We start from the raw sequence: 22,423 nt of genomic DNA on the forward strand, positions 1-22,423 counted from the left end.
CCTTGTGCATGTATGAAAGCAAAACAAGCATCCTGCAAGGAAAAGGCTGTTAGTTTTGGAGCTGTGGTAAAAAGTTTTAGAAGAATGCTAGAAAGTATGTTATCATTTATGTAGATTGTGCCATTATTCTGCTTTGGTTGTCTCTTCACTAGGAATTTGGTACAAATAGTATCACAAAGAAATAAGTCTGTTATAGTAGGATTTACATACATTATCATAATGAATTCCCAGTAAATAAAAACTTACTTAGCCACCCTTTCTTTAAAACAAGGGCTTTATCACTTAGAGGCCTATTTTGGAGGTTGATACAAAAATGCGAGCGCAAAATAAAAATGAAAGTCAACCAACTTTATTCTCAAACCTTGTCTTATTTAACAAAAAAAAACAAGGGCAGAATATTCCTGCACACAGTTTTTCAGGAAAAAGAAAGATGCACACCAGCAGGAACCACATTGTTCCATTGATTTTCAATAAGGCTGAAAAGCTTGAATGTTTTAAGAAACTGTGAAACTAAATAAAGTTGCTTGAGAATATTCCTACAGCTTTTACTTGCCAAGTTTTTGTCTGCCGACTTTTCCAGTTTTTTTTTCTTATATATAATATTCAAAGTTCTTCAGAATATTCTCAAGTATATTCTCAAATATATTCTCAAGTATCGATCAACTTGCAGCTCATAAATGAATTAAAATTGAAAAACATAATCAAAATGGTGACAGTTATACAACCTGACTAACAATTTTTGTTCCCTTGCTTGCTCAGATCAGGTGGACTAAAACTGCAGGAAGTGCATCGGATAGATTTCAAGACTCCAGTGTTTTCAATGAAACTTTGAGGATTGAAAATATTCAGAGACATCAAGGAGGCCGTTACTACTGTAAAGCAGAAAATGGATTAGGCTCTCCTGCAATAAAATCAATACGAGTTGATGTATACTGTAAGTAAACAACACTAACGCTCTTGGCTTAATAATTATATATACAGTGTATATAAATATAAGTCCAAGGGTTGCCAGCACTCTCAATACAGTTACTTAAATTTGCCTGGGTGCAGTGCCAATAAATTATCCATAACTACTACAAGAAGGTCCGCACTCTCAGGACTTATGAAAATCATAATATTTATTATAAACATTATGATTTTCATAAGTCCTGAGAGTGCGGAACTTCTTGTAGTAGTTATATATATATATATATATATATATATGTTTTTGTTTTTTGGAATATTGTACCAGGTTGTGTTGCAAAGATTATTAAGAAATAATATGAAAAAAGACAAGACTAATAAGATACAAACTCAAATTATAACATAAATTTATGTATTTATTAAGCTAAAAAAAACTCAAATGTAAAACGTCATCATGTAAAAACCTGCAAGGTCATGTAGAAGTCGGTGGGAGTTTCCTAGGCAAAGTTTAAACTATTGATCTAGTTTCAAGTTTTCCGAGGTTTTGTCAAGCACTTCAAATCATAGATTCAAGGTATTCAATTTTTTCAATTATTTTATTCATTTGTGTTTTTATATTCAGATTTTTAATATTTTAGTTATTCTTTTTTTTAGAAAAATAGAATTAGAAATCTAAAATTTTATTTGAATTAGAATAAAACCTCAATGATATACAAATTTTGATAAATAAGGTCCTTAATTTCTTGAAGATTTTTTGGTATCTTATTTACAACTGGGCTCTTCTCATCCAATGAGTAACATATTTCAGAATGAATATATTCCTCTGCACATTTAAAAGGTTTATTAGAAGTCACATTGTAATTTACCTACCTTACATAGGAAAGATGAAGCCCTTCCCTTACCCCACTAAAAAGAGATTTTCTCCAAAAAAAATATCATGAAGGTTATTAACATATTCAAATGGTTCACTGGACCTCTTCCATTGAAATCGACATGAACTCGGCAGGTTTTAGGTGGCATACTATCAGATTCAAGTTGTTCCAAGGGTCAAGGTATGATCAATTTTGAATTTAAATTGAAGTTTGGATTATTCCCAACTCGAATTTGAGAGTTTTGACCAAAAATCCAATTTAAAAATTTGAATTCAGATTTGAATTTACCATTCGAACCTTAATAGATCTGTCACAATGTTACAAGCCTGGGGGATGTTAATCCTTATATATGGAGTCCAATATAGTATCAGGTAAGAGAATTGTATAAATGATGTGAATGATGAGAACTTGCAGACAAGGGACATTTCCAAGAAATAATTCTACTCCTGACATTTTAGGAGAACATTGAAGCAGAGCTGTATTAAGTTGTATCTTGACACTTTCAGTTGTCATTCATACATTAATTGTAAAAGTGGCATTCTCAAGGGCCCACTTTTTTTAAATATAGGTCCTCTATTTAACTGATGATTTGATTTGCAGCTTCATTTAGAACTACCTGTATAATCAGCAACACATTTTTAAAAAGCTATTATATTTTATAGGCCAAATTGCATTACAGGAATTAGTTGTTTTTAAATTTTTCATGGATAGTTGTCAGATATTGAGATTTTTTCCCCCAGCAAATATAATTTCTCTAGAGGGAGTACATTATGAGGTTCATCTAGTTTAATGTAAAATGACTTTGACTGTGAAAAGTCAATTTTTCCACAATAAAATCTTTCAAAAAAAGGCCAGTATGGTAAATTTTCATGTTAAAAAAACATGTACCAACCATTTGAGGAAACCGAAATATCAAAGTTAGTATTAATATGTTTCTATTTCGTGCTTGTCTACTTATTTTAGACTTAAATACCTGCCTTAAAAACCCTGCCTTCTCTCCTGCTAACTTTCTGATTTGGGACAGCATTTCACTCTTAGTGATTCTGATTGTAAATACTTACGCATAATGTGTTGTTTTTATCAGGAGTTGCTAGAACACCACTCTAACAGGATCCTATTTTCTACCTGTGCTATTCTTGAAAAACCCAAACCCTTCTTCCTGCTCTCGTCCTCTCGTTCGCAGTCTCCACTTCCATTTAATATAATCCAAATGCTCATGTCTCTCTTGTCACTCTTTTTTTAGCATCATGCTACTGCTTTTGCCCCCATCCAAATGAAACCAAAAATTGCTTATCACATGTCAAGTATATTTATAATATTTGTTATCCAATTTACTGGCGATCACGTCAACACACATTTGTTTCTTTGGATGTGGATGTACATATTAAGAAACCTTACCTTGAGTATTAATCTTCTGTTTATCAAACATTTAGTTATTTTAAACACAAGCACTGACCAGGGGTCAATAACTACCCTGCAAAGTACAGAAGGAAAAATAGTGGTGATGATAATAGTGGAATCCAAAAATGGTGACCCAAGCATTAAAATAAAAAGAAACCCATTGTAAAAATAGTATGTGAGAAGTATGTTAGAAGTTCAGGGCAAAAATATGTGTAAACAGTTGTATTTTTGCAAATTTGTGCCCTGTCAAGCAATAGCCACAGGTCTTTGTAGTACAAGATGGAGGACAAAGACCTACATCTGTCATATAAATACAGTGCTACCAATGTATGGCAACATGGTATTCATGAGGAAGAGGCAGGGGTAGGCACAAAGGCAGGTGGTAAGTATAGGGCTCCATTGTACCCATTCTTGCTGCTCTCTGCAACTCACACAGATATCTGTGAGGTGCAGCTATGCCATGCAGCCCCTGCATCCCTTTAACTTTTTTCATTCTGAGCTTTTGTGGCAATATGTATAGAAAGTTCAATAAAAAACTTAACATGGAGTAAGAAATCCTCAACTAAGTAAAACTACTTAATACTGATTGATTTATGTTGAGGCTACAGAGATCTATATTCTCCCTTGTTGTAAATGGGCTTCATCCTTGCTTCTTTTAAGATACAAGTCAAATTTAAGTTTCCAAAAAGTCTTAAACTGTGTTTATTGACCTATCACCTTTTTTTTAAAAAAAATATGGCATACTGTACCAAAAAGTTGTTGGGCTGACTAACAGAAATGCATTTACCTTGCACATCTTTTAAACTAATGATGGAGCTCTAATGCTTTCTTGCCTATTTTTTTTTTTTGGTGGGGGGGCAGTATAAAACTTGGCAGATATTGGCTTTTATTTTTAATAACTGCAGTTTATTCACTGATATCCTTGTCCATACTGTATATTATAGTAGGAATCCAATTACTTAATTATTTTGTATTACAGATGTTCTATTTTAAAACTTAAGCAACTAGAGAATCCAGTTGATGGTTTAATTTGTTTATCCACATCTGTATGGTTGAAACGCCAAATATAAACTTAATTGGCATGCATAAATGTAAATCTTGGCTTCCTTTTCATTTAATTTTATCTAGTTTGTTTACTTTTTTGTACAGATAGTTTTCAATGCAGTCTACAGAAAACTAATTTCTCTGCATAATGTACTAAAACAATTTTGCCTCATTATGCTTTTTTGAAACTAATATTTGATGCAATGCATAAAGTAAATTGAACTGATTTGTACTGTCAACTTAGCTAATATCATTGTGGTGTAAGAATAAAGATAGAGGGGTGGTAATTTAATAATATGTTGCAATATTTGAAAGGGCAAATAGTGAAATGTTATGGTCTGTGTGCATCACTATATAACCAAATTATAATATCACAGCAAGTCTGTGCACTATATACCTCCCCCCTGTGTGAAAAGAGGCATAGAGGTGTAGCATCATCGTGGGCAGATTCTCTATTAGGTGCAACAGGTCAGGTACAATCAACCTGCACCACTGAGAATATCATTTCCAGTGGTAGTTTCAGAATTAACTACTGACATTTGGAAATATTCTTCCTTGTAACAGTTTCTTTCTGGATTTGATATTTTTATATTTCTCTGCAAGTTATACTTGTGCTAATTCTTTTCATTTAAACTCTGAAAGTTATGGGAAGAAACCGATGCACACTATATTTAGAACTGATTTCACTGGATAAATATGGGCAATTGTAGGAAGTATTTGGCACTCTTGCTGAATGCAGCAATCAAGTCTCTTTTCATCTCTTGAACTTATTCCCTTTAGGTAGAAGAAAATAATCACATGAAACAGCACCACAATGTGCCTGCCCATATTTTTGTGATGTATTAAGCAAAAGATTTTAAATGTGTCCATTTACTCTTCAGTTTCTGTTCAAACTCTTAAAAATCTCATAGGTCTCGATTTACATAACTGGGCTGTGTTAATCAAACTGAACAAAAACATTATGGAAAATGTACAAAATAATCCTCATTACTAGTGACGGGCGAAATTTGCAACGAATTTCCACCTTTCACCTCCACTGCGGCATCAATTCACCAGCGACAAATCGTGCGTGTCAAAAATAAAATTGACACGAGTCAAAATAGTCGTGAACATAAAAATTGCTGCACATCAAAATTATTTTGACGCCCATTGACTTCAATGCATTACGCAAATTTTTCGCCAAAGTGAAACAGCACAGATTCGCCCATCACTACTCATTACTAATACATTATGAGAAACAAGACCAAATCAAGACTCTTAGGGGCCCATTTATTAAACCTCAAATTTATCTGATTAAGGTTTTTTAATGGGGAAAACTCAAATTTTCTGTGGAGAAAAACTCAATTTTTTAGAGATTTAATATACCCCAAAGCTGCTAAAAATCTGAATCTGAAAATAATGGCATCTCAAACCTGTCAAGGCCATGTAGAAGTCAACACTATTGTTTCTTGACATTGTGATCTGTGCTGGATAATCCGATAATGTCAGGGTTTTTTTCAGATAATCTGAAAAAGAGTTTTCCAGAGTTTTTGAGAAATTTTGTCACAGCATTTTGACGATATGATTGTTTCGAGAAACATTGATAATTGAGTTCAATTCATGGAAGGTTGTTTGGTAGACTTTGTTTTCATTAAAAAAAATGAGATTAATTTGTGTTTTAGTAAATAACCCCCTTAATTGTTCCATTCCAGCTAAATTATATAATTTTTTAGCAAACTGAAACACACTGGAAAATGTCCAGATTTTTGGTCTAAAAGATTGTAAAAAAAGAAGATATAAAACTTGGTGACACAAATAAAGAGCAGAGTTCTGACATGAATGATTTGACCTCAGGGGCAGATTTACAGACCTTCACCAGCAACCAATTGATGAAAAAAAGTGAGTTTCTGAGCAATTGATCGCTCTGGCTTACTGCAGAATAATTTTATTTATTTTATTTTTTTTAAAGTGTTTTTTCCTTTTAATGGGTTTCTGACAAAATTGAAAAATTTACCAGATTGGATGTGGTGGTGTTTTTTTTATTTTCAGTCAAAAACTCATTCATGGAAAAAAAACTTTTTTAATGTAAGAAAGCCAGTGTAATAAAACCCAGACATTTATTTAATCAATCCATTGTCCAGCCACACGTGATCAAAGGTAAGTCTGCCCTTAAGTCATTACAGTAGCTGAATAAAGCTAAAACAACATTTATTTTACATTTGGAAGTTTGTTTGAAAGTTTTGCTTATCTTTTACTTGTAGGGACGAGCAAAATATATTGCAGAGAAAAAAATGCCAAATAAAAAAAATGTTGTGCGGTTTAAAAAAATATAACAGCACCTGACTGTTGTATGTCCTTAGAGCTACAAATAAGGGCAAAAGAGAGAGAGAGAGAGAGAGAGAGAGAGAGAGAGAGAGAGAGAGAGAGAAAAAAATAGACATTATATTCAACAAGGTAGTCCATGCCAGGGCAAAAAAATTATTATTTACAATTCGGACTGATGTTATTAGTATATTCAATAAAGACAAATAAGCATGGTCATTATGGTCACTTTGAGCCTAGTTTCCTTTCAGATGTTCAAATAAAAGCAAATAAATCCCTCTAAAGCCATTTCTTCAAAAAGGTCAATTAGACTTTTTTCATGGATCAAGTCCTGCCTGTTTTAAAGCTAATTTCCCGACTACTGTTAATAGTTGCAATGCTTTATTTTTAGGTGTATTGCATCTACCATTGCAATCTAAACAAGCAAAATAACATAATTAACTTATGAATAACTTGTTGTCAGATTTAGTAATCCACTTAATATTTTGAATTATAATGAACTTACTTCATAGGAAGTGCACATTTACCTACTGTATTTTAGCCAAACTGCAAAATAGATCCAAGAATGCTTCTATTGCCCCCAATAAAAAGTCACCACTTAAAATTTAATAAGAGGGATAATGAGGACAATGAAAACATACAATAGGATACATTCTTGATTCTTTTAAAGGTTAAATCCAGAAGCCATGAAACCTCACAGGTAGAACGGGATGGTAATTTCTAATATATAAACATGTACTACAATATTTATAAAAAACTTTTACTTATATAAATTTCTGGTATAGCATTAATGTTATTTGCACTTGGCTACAATGATGTTTCCTTACTCAAGGGAAACAAACAAATAAAAGTGCAGCTAATTAGTTCCCATTGCTCCAAGCTTTAGGATTTATATTTAATTAGAGGATGCATGCCGTGACTATAAATACATGACAGTATATATTTATGTGGTGTTTGGTTTCATTTTTTAAATAAAAATACACACCTTACTGATTTTTTTTTTAAAAAAGAGAGAGAACGCTGCTTAGCCTTTTATGTAACATAATAGTTATTATATTAGTGTAATAAGCTCTGTAACTGGCTAATAAAACACAGCTCCAAATTTAGCAAAAAATTTTAATTACAGTTTTAAATTCATATAAGATGTATAACAAGGAATAACAAATACACACCTAGACAAAACTGAATTCAACACATTTTTGTCATAACTGTGATATACACATAATCAAGCTCTCCATCTGTCTCTGCACAACAGTTGTTGACATTCAGAGTTTGCTGGGAGCTGGAGTCCAGCAGCAGCTGAATGGTACATGTTTCGTGACACAACAAAGCCTTAGGCATGAATTAGTATGTGTGCAGAACCAAACTTACACTTATCCATCAACAGTGACACATCTATTGACACTCTGATAATCAGTTTTTAAATACACAGTTATGAAAACAGACATACACTCAGACTGGGAGCATATCTGCACACAAATGCATGATTTGCTATTTGTGAAAAAAAAAACCCATAGAAAACATGTTCTGTCCCAAGCGAGGCTTTCCCATAAAAGCCTACTCTAAGTAAATTTAGGACCTCTGGAGAAGAAATATTACATTTATATGGCATTTCTATGTGCCTACATAGCCTGTATAGCCCAAGTTAGCGTTACATCTATACTAACTATAGAGTTTAGTATCACAACAGCTGATTACAGAATCAGCCATCACCTGGCAGTGCATTCCACAACCTCACTAACCTCACTGTCCTCACTGTGAAGAACCCCCTATGTTGCTTCAAATGAAAGTTCTTTTCTTCTAGTCTGAAGGGGTGGCCTCTGGTACAGTGACTCTCTTTATGGGTTAAAAGGTCCCCTGCTATTTGTCTATAATGTCCTCTTATGTACTTGTAAAGTGTAATCATGTCCCCTCACAAGCGCCTTTTTTCCAGAAAAAACAAACCCAACCTTGACATAATTTAAATCTTCCATCCCTCTAATCAGTTAAGTTGCACATCTCTGCACTCTCTCCAGCTCATTTATATCCCTCTTTAGGACTGGAGTCCAAAACTGCACTGCATACTCCAGGTGAGACCTTACCAGGGACCTATAAAGAGGCATAATAATGTTTTCATCCCTTGAGTTAATGGTCTTTTTCACGCAAGACAGAACTTTATTTGCTTTAGTAGCCACAGAATGACATTGCCCAGAATTAGACAACCCCTAGATCCTTCTCATATAAGAAAACTTCCAACACACTGTCATTTAGTGTATAATTAATTCATATTATTTTTGCCAAAGTGCATAACCTTGCATTTATCAACATTGAACCTCATTTTTCAGTTTGCTGCCCAGTTTCCCAACTTGGACAAATCACTCTGCAAAGTGGCAGCATCCTGCATGGAACCTATAGTTCTGCACAATTTAGTATCATCTGCAAAAATAGAAACAGTACTTTCAATGCCCACCTCCAGGTCATTAATAAACAAGTTGAAAAGCAAGGGACCTAGTACAGAGCTGTACTCCACTAACAACACTGGTCCAATTAGAAAATGTTCCATTTACCACTACTCTTGTAGTCTTCTTTTTGTAGCCAGTTCTCTATCCAGGTACAAATACTATGATCCAGGCCAACTTTCCTTAATTTAACCAGTAACCTTCTCTGTGGCACGGTATCAAATGCTTTAGCAAAGTCTAAGTAAATCACATCCACTGCCATCCCAGAATTGAGGTCCCTGCTTACCTTCTCATAAAAAGAAATTAAGTTAGTCTGGCAAGATCTATTATGCATTAAACCATGCTGGCACAAACTCATAGTATTATGATTTACTATGAAGTCCAGTATCTTATCCTTTATTAACCCTTCGAAAAGATTTCCTACCACTGACATCAGACTAACTGGCCAATAGTTCCTGAGAACGGGATCCTTTATGAATAGCAGTACCACATTAGCAATTCGCCAGTCTCTCGGCACCATGCCAGACTTCAATGAATCCTGAAAAATTAAGTAAAGAGGTTTGGCAATCACAGAGCTTAGCTCGCTACGTACCCTGGGATGAATAACATCTGGCCTCAGAACTTTGTTTATCTTAACATATTTTAGTCTCTTTTGAATTTCCTCATGTGTGAACCATGCATCATTAGTTGTATTACTAGAATTGGGACTGTTAAGAAGGAACACATTTACTGCATTTTTTTGCAAGGTAAAACACAAAAAGATATGTTGACCCCCCACCAAAACCATATATTTTTGGAAAGTACACATTCATCTGAATCGAAAACTACAACCAAACTCCAGGGTAACCATGTCTTTCTACTTCAAACTACTGAGTCGCAATGTTTTACCAAAATTGTTGATTTTGATTAAATAGCTGAAAATAACATCAAAGCTTCCACTTACTAGTATCTTATATCCCTCATATCATAAGGTACCAAGAAAAAACATCCTAAATATGAATGCCAGGGGTAATCTGAACAGTTTGATGCCCATTTTGCATAGGATTACCAAAGTATCTCTGATCTACAAATACTCTCCTTCACACAACCTTTGCTCTGCTTCTGATCTTTGCCTTGCTTCTCCTCTCATCACTTCTGCCCATCATCTACAAGACTTCTCTCAGGCTTCTGCTTTTCTCTGGAACTCTCTGCCTCGAGCTGTCAGACTTTCTCCTTCTTTCCAAACTAGTGATGGTAGAATTTGTCCTGGGCAAAAAATTTGCGAAATGCAAATTTTGACACCAGCAATTTGCCGGCGTCAAAATTGGCACCGGCATCAAAGTTGATTACCGTCTAAATTGATGCCAGCGAATTAAAATATATAGTAAATAATCTATTCGCCGGCTGCAAAATCACAAATTTATTCACTGCCAGCAAAACATTCGCCGCAAATTTCCACCTGACGAATAAATTCGCCCATCTCTATTCCAAACTTTCAAGTGCTCCTTAAAGACCGACCTGTTTAAAGAAGCTTATTCAATGTACCTTAATTAATTAATCAATCATTGCTGTATCAAAAATCACAAAATTGTTTCTAAAATTCTAATGTATCAATTGTACCCTAACTTTTAGTTTGTAAACTCTAATTTGTAGGACCCTTTAATCCAATTGTACCCTTGTTTGTTAGCCACCATTTATTTCCTGTTTGTTATAACTAAGGTAAAGCACTGCGTATCTTGTCAGTGCTATATAAATAAATGATGATGATCTTATCTCCCTAATAGCATTAGGTACCAAGAGAAAACATCCTAAATATGAATGCATGGGGTCCACTTTACAATTTTATGCACATGGTCCTTAGGATTACAAAAGTATCTTTTGTTTAGAGACCCCAAAATGAAATTAGTCCATACAAATCTCTCCAGAAGTCACTTCAGCTACAAAATAATCAACACATTTACTGCATTTTTTGCAGGGTAACAGCACAAAAAGATACATTGACCCCCAAAACCATATATTATTGGAAAGTACACAAATCAAAATATGAATGTTAGGGGTCTACTGAATACTTTGGTGCCCAATATGCATAGATTTTACAAATTATATGGTGTATGGAGGCACCCAAATGAAAATAATGCATATGAATTTTCACAGCTGACACTTGGCTGCAATATCAGCACCCGGTGTATATATTAAGTGCCATAAGACTTCCCCCTAACAGTATGGAGACCCTAGAGAACCATATATTTTCATAAAGTACACATTCTTATGAATCTAAAATTGTTAAATGTGTCTGTCTACTGCAAACTACCAAACTGTAAAGCTATGGTGAAGGTAGTGTTTCTTATGAAATTTCTGAAAATTGTCCCAATGCCTGCATTTTACCCCATTATATGCCCCACATATCATAGCAAATCAGCAGAAAACATCCTAAATATGAATGCCAGGGGTCTACTGAACAACCTTATGCTAAATATGCATAGATTTACCAAACTTTGTGGTGTACAGAGACCTCCAAATGCAAATAGTGCATATGAATTTTCACAGCTGACACTCTGGCTGCTGCAATTCAAGCACCTGGTATGTATATTGTGTGCCATAAGACCCCCTAACAATATGGAGAACATAGAAAACCATATATTTTTGGAAAATACACATTCCAATTAATCTGAAATGGGTAAATACATCTTTCTACTGCAAACTACCTAACTGCAAGGCTGTGCTGAAAGTAGCAGTTCTAGAATTGTCACAAAGATAGCATTTTACCCTATATATTCTCCACATTTCGTAACATATCAGCATAAAACATCCTAAATATGAATGGCATGGGTCTACTGAACACTTGAATGTTTGGTATGCATAGATATACCAAACTATGTGATACACAGTGACCCCCAAATGGATATATAGCAGACAAAATTTCCATGGTCAAAATGAAGTAACAAAGAACAGTGCAAAATTCAATAAAATCCAATAAAACCACAAGAATCAATATTTTTTTTCACCTACTGTAATCAGCAGTCAGAATCTCAGTTTGAATATTTTAGCTTGACCAAACACGTTTTACAAGCAGAGAAACAAGCAAACAACTCCTATGCAAAGCTAAAAATGCAATACAATGGCTAAAAATGCAATAAAATGGCTAAAAATGCACCAAATAACACAAACTGTATTGCACAGTGTGGTAAGTGAATTCTCTATTCACAATGGCAAAAAAAAAACAAAAAAAAAACAGACAATGCAATAAGAAAAAAAAGTTACAAAATAGTGTAAGGCATATGCATGTGTACACTTGGCAAATTGCATGTTAAGTGCATGTGTGCTAGTGTGGGTGAGTGCTGTGAGTGTGTGAAACCCCTGATCCCCCAAAAATGTTTGAGAGTGTTAATCTGTGTATTAGTGTATAAAGTGTGTGCTTGTGTGTTAGTGACACTTGTCTGTGACACTTACCTGAGGACAAGAAGGCTGGATAGATTTTATGTGCCTGCTGCTGCCTTGGGGCCCCTGGGCGATCGCTCCCCAGGGGCCACTTGATCCCCACTCTGTTTGTTGCCTAGGGGCAGGGCAACGAACGGGGATGGTACAAGCCAATTGAAAAGCTGCTCCTCAGCTCCCCAATGCAGAAGTGCTACAGATTGCCGAAAGTACATTCTGTGGTACATTTAGCCACAAAAATTAGATTATACGAACTGTGTACTCAAATGAAGAAGTTAGGAACTCTTGCAGGTTTTTAGTAGCTGAATACCTGAGCCATAAGGCTTGAGCATTCTTAAATCAGCCATTAAAATTTCCCAAACTCAAAAATTTGCTTATTCATGAAAAAAACCTCAAATATAAAAAAACATATATATTTCGTTATCTTACAAATTATATTAAGGTTCTTGAAGAGTTACATAAAATATCACTGTATATTTGCAAAACAAGGACACAGAAAAATGTGGGTTAACTATATTTTAATGTGGCACATATTATACAAAGCACCAGAATAATGGAAAATTGCAGCTTAATCACAACCACTCAAAGTGTGGCTCAATCAGAGCGAAAATGGACCCGGGTGTAATGACCCCAGGTCCCCAGGACCCCAGACCCCAGGTCTATCATATTTAGGTTCCGCCTCTCAACATCAACTGTATGAATTAGTGTTAGCGATAAATAAACCAAACTCACCGATGGCATCTGATGGCTCGGGTGCAGTGCCCAGAACCCGTAGCTTAGGGAGTAATACCAATGTTAATCTGCATTAAACACCCACTCCTGGAGTCAAGCGGTGCCGATAAAACTTGATTTTATTCCAATGTGCTAAAACAATAGATTCTAATGTGTTTTGTATCTAGAGATATGTAATCATAGGTACACATTATACAAAGACTGAATTACTTTTATTTTATACAACTATTGTTGTGCTTTGCATGTTGTCTCCAAGTTTATTGGATCACAGCACATTTATGGACAGATTTATGAAACAATGTTTTTTTCATTCATATCAGTGCTTACCACAGTATTTAAAAATACAGATGCTTTCATATTTAACAATTTATTTTCTATTGTGGTGCGATTCATTTCAGCGAGGAAAATATTTGACCGGATTTCCCAGTCTGAAGAAATCAACGGCTACACTTTCAAAATATCATACTGTAGATACTGAAGGATAAAACAAAAAAAAGTGTTCAAAGTACAAACTTTGGACCCAAATTGATATTTTTCTACTCTATTCACAATGCATTATTGTTTCCCAGAATTCTAGTGAACCCTGGAATTACTGTCATCTTGGCTTCCTTTGTATCAATGTGTGAAATTGTGCTCAATTCATCCGAGCACAATTGTACAGGGCTTGCAGAGGAACATTGGCACTTTGCAAGTTGAAAAAGAGCTTGTATGGGTAAACGTACCTTTGTGTACTTTCAATATTTTGTCCATTTTTCTGCTATTCATTATATTTGTAAACAAGTCATTATAACCTGTATAGTTGTGTTTTTGTAGTGTAAGATATTTATAAGAATCTAGCCATCTAACAGAAGTATCTGCTTATCATTTGAAGACCAAACAATTTTTAAAATGTCATAAAATACAAGAAACATTATATAATCTTTGATATGAAAACTTAAAAGGTTCTGATCCCCATTAAATATCATAGCCAGTAATGTCTGTTATTTAACAAGGAACCTTATCTATCTACCCCCACGCTGTGATTTTAAAAATGGCTTAGGTATGTCTTGCTTTGCTACAACACAGATGATTCAAATAGTAAATACGTTTTCCCTTTAAGTCTCCATAGTGGTACAAGAGAACATTTTGCCCATGTTTTGGGACAGCAAAAAAGGGGGAATTCGAGATGTTATAGTGTATAGAATTATTTTAGAAAAGACCATGTTTTCTTAATGAGCAGTGCCTTATAAAACACTGAGACATTTATAGCTTCAAGAATATTTACACTTAGCTACAGTCAATTGCGTGAAAAAATCCCTTTCATTAAAGTAACGTGCATTCTGCAGCCCCTTCAGAATTTTACACAGTTGCCTTTGTTACCACTGGGGAACACTAGAGCTACTTCCAAGCTAGGCAGTAGTGCCTGGGTTTTCACAGTGGTCTGCAATAATCACAGCAGCATACTTGAGTTAAAAAGAATACTCTCATGCTGAATGCAGGAAATAATATCAACCAGAATTTTCAGCACTATTACGTCCAATTCAAAGCTTTTTTTTTTTTGAAGTGCAAGCACAACTGTGTAAATTTTGGCATATCAGCCGCAATTGCATCAGGCGCATCTCTACCCGGAAACTACAAGTATGATGTAAATATGGCAATTGCACTTGAAACTGCACTTAGCTCATTGTGCATAAATAACTAAGCAAAACAATTTTTTGAAACATTGTTATATATAGGAAAAATTTTCTGACAGTTCTGAACTCCTGGAAACAGTGTCGTAACTACCAGGGGAGCAGGGCCAGGGCCCGCACCCCCTCAGGGCCCCCCGGCAGCTCACGCGCCACGATTCCCGGGCGGTTCCGGGTGTACGGAGAGGGGCGGGGGGCCCAGCAGCGTGCCCCGCGCCAGGGCCCGCCCCCCTCTAGTTACGTCACTGCCTGGAAATCCTTTCAATGACTGCTCCTAAATGTTACTGTGCTTTCTGTTGCACTTTTATAACATATAGCACAGTAGTTCAGAAAGACTTAAATTGTTTTGTACAATGCAGCTTCTGGAAACACAAACATAGCAACAACCTGCAACAGTGTAACGTTCACAGCGGGAAGCCACTGTAACAAGGGTTAGTGTCACACTTGGAAGTGGGTATGGTCAAAAGGCTAAAATCAAGTACAAGGTCAAAACAAAGTCATTACCAGGAAGGCAAGGAATGCTGAAACAAGATCACTGGAGCTAGATTTTCAGGAACAAGGAACAAAGGTTATCCAGGAACAAACAAATTCAATTATTCAGTGACTCAGCCCTGAACAAAGCTCAGGGCAGGGTTTGTAAAGGGAAGGTGATTGGGAATAGGAAACACAAGAGGGTAAACAAGGTGGGTGGAGAACAGGGAGACATACTGGGAACAGGCAGATATACAGGAACATTAATGAAGAGGTCAGGATCAGCCCCAAGAGCCTCCAGTGGCTCACATGGTAAGTGCACCGATTGTCCATAACACCACAAACAAAGGTTTGAGTCCCAGGCTGGTCCTTACAAACAGTTATGATTGTTCAACAATTTGAACACCATTGCAACAGCCCCTATATACAAAAATGTCAAAAAACAATATATGTATATATAGTTCCCACAATGCAAAGGAATTCACACTCATAGGGCTTATATTGCAGTATAGTTGTATTTTATAGTGGAGCACACTTAAGTTTTGGCCAATGCAATAGCCTTTGTCAAAGTGAATCAGCTCAAAGTGTAAACCCATTACAAATACAAGAGGGGCCGGATTGTGACATCACCAGTGAGAGACACAACATACTCAATGCAGCAAAACACACTTGTTGTATATAGCATCATCCAACAAGAAAGAAAAAAAAAAGAGCCCACAAAATAATCAAACACATAAATACATTTTAAAGGCATAGTAACCAATATGTGTATCTAAAATAAAGATGTCAATCCCATGTGAGTGTACATTCTATCACAGGACTTTCTTGTTCACACATCAGATTTCAAACTGGAAATTTAGAGAAACCAGCACAGCAAATGCAGCTTTCTATGCGTAAGATCATTCAATGTGACATGGGTTACCATGTGAACGCAACTGCTCATTTGTCACTATATTGCATTGGGGCAGTCACAAAAAAGGGGGAGGCCAGAAACTCCTAGAAACACTCCTTAATTCTGTATAATGGTGTAGCTGCTGGTAAACTACTTACAACAGTCAATCATGAGTTCATAGTGTATTCATCATAGGTTCATGGATAATACAGTGCAGATAATATTACCCGGAGTCACATTCTATCAAGTCCAACAGTGGGGTATCAGGATGTGTTCTAGCACTCTAGACACTCTGGATATTGGAATTGATAGCACCACCCTAAAAATGATAGGACAAAGCACCAACTGTTATGTTTAGAAACTGCTGTTGTGGTCATGGATGCCCAGATATCCTTAGCTGGGAATATCAAACACAACTCTTATCCATATTAACAGTGTCAGCAAAAATTAAAATAAAATAAAAGGATATAAAGATTCAAACAAAGTAGCTGCCCCAAAGTAAAGTAAATCAAAAACAGTGACATATGGGCTGGCATGCATGGTCCCTAAGTCTACAGCGATCATAGCATAATCAAGCCGCAGTTAGTACCAGTCATTTAGCACCCAGTTACCAGAACATAGAGAACCAATAACATATCCATCTGTCTAGTATAGAGCTACACTCAGGGATATATATATATATATATATATATATATATATATATATATATATATATATATATATATATATATATATATATATATATATATATATAAAAACCAGCAGCAGCGAGATATTTTGGGAAAAAAATTCAAAATGGATTCAAAACTTGCATGAACAGGCTGTGCCAAGAATGTGGAATGAATTCTTCTGTGTCAAGAATGTGGAAATATGAGTATGTGAGTTAACAGCATAAGGTCTTATCTTATAATTTAAAAGAATGACAACTGTAAAAAAGAGTAAATACCCATGATCTGCTGCATAACTGTAAATTATAGGAAACAGAAATAATGTAGCTTATATTGTAATATATTTCTGAGACTGTTGCTACTGAAGACTTACTTGGCAGCTCTTTAATTGGTTCTCCTCTGTATTATCTGAAAAATAATTATATATAAATAAAAACATCTTGAGCAGCTGTCAAGAAAATATTGACTAGAAGGACATTTAATTAAGGTACCCTAAAGTGATTTCAAATGAAGAATATGAACAATGAGCAATGTCAGAATATTTAAAAAAAAACTTTACATAATAAACATAAAGTAATTAGTGGTATTTGAAAAGAGTGATATTATTGTATAAAAGGGATTATATTATATTTATTATTTATCATCTTACATTCCTGTACAAACTTCATGTCAGTGATCACTAGGGATAGCTTCACCCCTGATCCTATTAAAGGAACCCCTCAAATATTTTAAAAGACCAATCATTTTTTTAACAGGTTTCTAGGACTACCAGAAAAGGTCTTAGCATATACTGACATGGTGTTTGTCCAGGAAAGGAAGATAACAGTAAGTATGATACATTGGAAATTCAGAAACAATGGAAGACAACTAGAACCAACAACAGGTGTGCCCTATCTAGAGAATTGACCCATATAGAAAGCCCTGTAATCATGTTCCATCTTTAGTGCCAGAAAAACAAAGCAAAGGCTACACATCTAATGCCTAAAAGATGCCCTGTTAGTCAACAGGCTGTGCTGTAAAGCTAAGGTCTATGAATTAGGTACTGAGACAAAAACAAAATACTACAATGCCATTCAAGCAACTTGATCCTAAACAGGACCTTATATTGGGCAAACCCTAAAAGCTGACAAAAACTGTCGGCTGACAAAAACAGATGTACCTGATCTTAATCAGTGAAAAAAACCAATTGTAGACCCACTTTTTTCCAGCAGAGAAACATCTCACACAGATGAACAGCATAAGCAAACTATTGACAAATGGACCAAAGACCTAAATCCCTGAACCTTGAACCTTGAACACTGTCTAAAAACTTACACATACTGTATTAGTGGTATGTGTCATTAAATAAGTCTATATAGAAAAGCCACCCTCTCTAGCTTGGAGGAGGCACTGTGTACCAACAAAAACATACATATGGGCATACATATGAACCTTCAAGATTTCCAATCAGTTGACCAGGAAGAGAGTTCAAACAAAACCCACTAAAATCTACTGATTAATATGCAAGCTTCTTTCTAAGAACTCTTCTGATACTGTTAACAACTGCCATCTCCCTCACATATCCATAAAATAAAAGTGGTTTTGGGCCCTATACACCACTGCCACCAGATGCCTTTTGGGCAGGATGAGTGGGCACACAAATGGTGGGACAAGCACTTGCAACTGAATATTTTGTCAACAGAAAAGAATGGTGTTTGAAATACAGGCAGACAGGGAATATCAGAAATTGCACACCATTGCCATTGAGGTAATGTGTTGGGAAACAAAAACATCCCATGGACCAAAAACGCCTGTCCCTAAGATGCCATTTGTGCAGGCTTTATGCTTTACCAAGCTTAAAAAGAAAAATGTTGATTCAAATGCCACTAAGATGTGGTTGGTCTTTTAAAAGATTCGAGAGGGTCCTTCTAATAAGAGCAGGGAAAGGGGCTATCCCCAGTGAATACTGATATGGAGTTAGTCAAGGAAAGCATGATCTATAATTTATATGAAATTCATATATAGATGAAGAAGGCTTTACCTTAACCAATACCAATACTAACACAGTCACACATATTTACCCAATATAATGAATACTGGATGATAAAATAAATAATGGAAATATGTCATGTGCACTAAAATTCTTGTTTAATGTATATTCATTTCTATTCTAACTTATTTGTCTTATATGTCAATAATATACTTACCCTTCTAAACTAATTGTTGAATTGTATTCCTGATATACATAAATATGCAGCTCATTAGAAATACTACTGTATTGTGTTGAGAGGGTTAGATTTTTCTCTGCTGCACAAGCTGTGATATATATATATACTCAGCAGTGATCTGGAAAAAAGATTCAGCTTGGTTGTGCTATTGCTTTATAAATATCACTGTTGGTTTACTGTCAACAGTTTAAAGGGATACTGTCATGGGAAAACATTTTTTTTCAAAATGAATCAGTTAATAGTGCTGTTCCAGCAGAATTTTGCACTGAAATCCATATCTCAAAAGAGCAAACAGATGTTTTTATATTCAATTTCGAAATCTGACATGGGGCTAGCCATATTGTCAATTTCACATAGGGATGTAGCGAACTGTTCTGCTGCGAACTAGTTCGCGCAAACTTCGACCGTTCGCGTCCGCCGAATGTTCGCGAACGTTTGGGAACGTTCGCATTTTGAGTTCGCGTTCGATCGTTCGACCATTCGACCATTCGAATTCCTTCGACCGCTAAAAATCGAACGATTTCCATTCGTTCGAACGATTGTAAGCATTCGATCGAATGAAAAGCATTCGATCGAATGGCTTCGATCGTTCGATTCGAATGAAAATCCTTCGATCGAATGATTAAAATCCTTAGATTGTTCGAATCGAACTATTTTAGCGGGTGTTCGAAGTTCGCAAACTGTCCGCGAACGTTCGCATTTTTTGCCGGTGTTCGCGAACGGCGTTCGCGAACACCAAATCGGCAGTTCGCTACATCCCTAATTTCACAGCTGCCCCAAGTCATGTGACTTGTGCTTTGATAAACTTCAATCACTCTTTACTGCTGTACTTCAAGTTGGAGTGATATCATCCCCTCCCTTTTCGCCCCCCAGCAGCCAAACAAAAGAACAATGGGAAGGTAACCAGATAGTAGCTCCCTAACACATGATAACAGCTACCTGGTAGATCTAAGAACAACACTCAATAGTAAAAACAAATGTCCCACTGAGACTCCTTATCTACATTGAGAAGGAAAAACAGCAGCCTGCCAGAAAGCATTTCTCTCCTAAAGTTCAGGCAGAACTCACATGACATGGGGCAGCTGGGAGATTGACAAAATGTCTAGCCCCATCTCAGATTTAAAAATAAATAAATAATTTTGCTCTTTTGAGAAATGGATTTCAGTGCAGAATTCTGCTAGAGTAGCACTATTAACTGATTCATTTTTGAAAAAAACTATTTTGTCCACCTTTCTTGGTTCTGTAGAGCATTTGCAAATAGAAGAGTAAAAATTACCTCTACTTTTATAAGTAACTCATCTATAATAGACAGCAGCTGGGGAAGGGCATACACTCCCTGATTATTTGGCTAATATTAAGACTAGCTGTAAGCATTACAAGGTCTGTTACCACATTGTAAAAAGAAATAGGTACAAAGAGATGAACAGATCTTTAGAATACATTATGTATAATAAAGTTAAAAGCTGGAATGCATTCAAGTCTAATAAAATTGATATAAAACTGAAATAATATACTCATTTGTTTTATTCCAGCCCAAGTGACCAACCTGCAAAAAGTGAATGTAATAATTTCAAAACTTTATTAGAGTTCACAAAGGAACAACATGCCTTAATTAAATTAGTACCATAGCATATCAAGCACTTGCTAATGGCAATGTGAAAAAGTAAAAAGTTTTTATGCTGCTGCTGGTAATGCTGGCCTTAGCTAAAAGTTATGCATAAGCTCTCAATCTATTTGTTATAATATTAAAACTAAACTAAATCTAATTTTAGCAAATAAAAACAAATGTTAAATTGTTTGATCATAATAATATAACTTTATCTGGCTTGGCTTCCAAAGTGAACACTCTAGAAAATCTTTTTTTATAGTTAAAGAACTTAACCTTAAATAATGCATCAGCAGAATAATACTATTATATTAAATGTTTATCTTCCCATATTTCTCTTCAACAAAGGAAATGGTTCTGCACTGTTGCCATGGGAACAGAAAAATTGATAAAAGGATAGCAGTGTGGTTGGTGTAGCCTTGACTCACCTCTCTTGCCACTACTGTATGCTTAAAAGGCAAGACATCAATAGTTGTATTATGAATTGAACTTATAAGGAAAAATATTGAACACAAGATTATTGCTGAAATATCCTCAGACATATATGCTAATTTGTATATATTCTTTTTAAGATTACTGAGAACAAAATAAACAAAAAAAAAATGCAGAATTAAAATGCATTATTGCAGGCTTTATGGGCAGAGGTACAATTCCAGCACAAACATTCTCAGCAAAGCTTAGAAACATAATGAAGTACATTAATACCATTATTCTCTAAAAGGCAAAACAGTATAGCATATAGGAATTCTATTTTTTCGGAATGTATCCTTAAATATAAGATTGTCTATATCCTAATTATTGTACCAAGATGTTATATACATAACAATAAATATTGCCCTTATACATAACTTACTTAAGGACACCATTTTGTTGTGTGTCAGTAATCACCTGACCGGAAATAATACATGAAGACGTTTGGAAGAAAAAAAACATGGTTCTGTCCATTCATTGGTTGTCCATTTAGTGTCTTTGGTTTGTGTGTGAGCACAGTGCCTCATATTATCTAGCAGGTGGAACAGTGTAACATATTACTATAAAAGTATATTTTCATGAAATGGTTGTATTTATATGAATCAGTGGTTTACATTTGGATTTTCAGGGGTATATTTCACCATTAAAGAGATGGGTATGTTTTTCTAGGACATGCTTTCTTCAAAAGTCATTATGAAAGAAAGTTTGACATTTGCTCACTGTGAAAAAACCTCTGGCATAATGGGGAAGTGAGCAGAAAAATGTCATGGAATGCTGTGTGGACAAATGTAAAGTCGTGTATCCAGGCAACACTAACAAGTAAGCTAATTATAATTTGAAAGGTATCAGTATGCTAATCAGTAAAGAAAAGAATGATCGAAAAACATTTGCCACACTTGGTTGCAGGCAGGGTTTACGAAGGCTAAACAAGTTAGCATGTAAAAGGCATAATGGGTGTAGGTATGAAGCAGTTTTAAGTACTCTTCTCTAAAATTAGACAATGGCAAAACTTCAGAGAAGTGATATAACAGTGAAGCATAACAGAGGCAGGATACAGAGGAGACAGTAATCAGTAAACACAATGGAGGTTTTCACCATAAACATAAATTTCTTTACCCAAGGGGTAGTCTGGTTTGGGGATTTCAAGGGGCAGATTTATTAAGGGTCAAATTGTAAATTGTAATTTGTGCTTTAAATTTGTGCACAAATGTCTCCCTATCTGTTAGAAAATCTGAATATAAAAAACGTGAATGAAAAAAAAAAATTAACGAATACAACAATGAAAACTTCAAAATTCACACTTTTGTATGGATTTTTGAAACCAAAAAAAATCAA

The 22,423-nt window shown here is 35.2% G+C and overlaps 1 protein-coding gene across 2 annotated transcripts in view; it reads left to right on the forward strand.

The window, feature by feature from the left end:
* The window catches only part of LOC108698967 (MAM domain-containing glycosylphosphatidylinositol anchor protein 2), a 345,565-nt gene that overhangs the window by 163,941 nt on the left and 159,201 nt on the right, over positions 1 to 22,423 (forward strand). For both annotated transcript variants that reach the window (XM_041573045.1, XM_041573044.1), the window contains exon 3: positions 760 to 934. In XM_041573045.1, coding sequence (XP_041428979.1) covers positions 760 to 934 — 175 coding nt within the window. The remainder of the gene's footprint in view (positions 1 to 759; positions 935 to 22,423) is intronic.

This window comes from Xenopus laevis, chromosome 8L, assembly GCF_017654675.1.
Source record: "Xenopus laevis strain J_2021 chromosome 8L, Xenopus_laevis_v10.1, whole genome shotgun sequence".
Classification (NCBI taxonomy): domain Eukaryota; kingdom Metazoa; phylum Chordata; class Amphibia; order Anura; family Pipidae; genus Xenopus; species Xenopus laevis.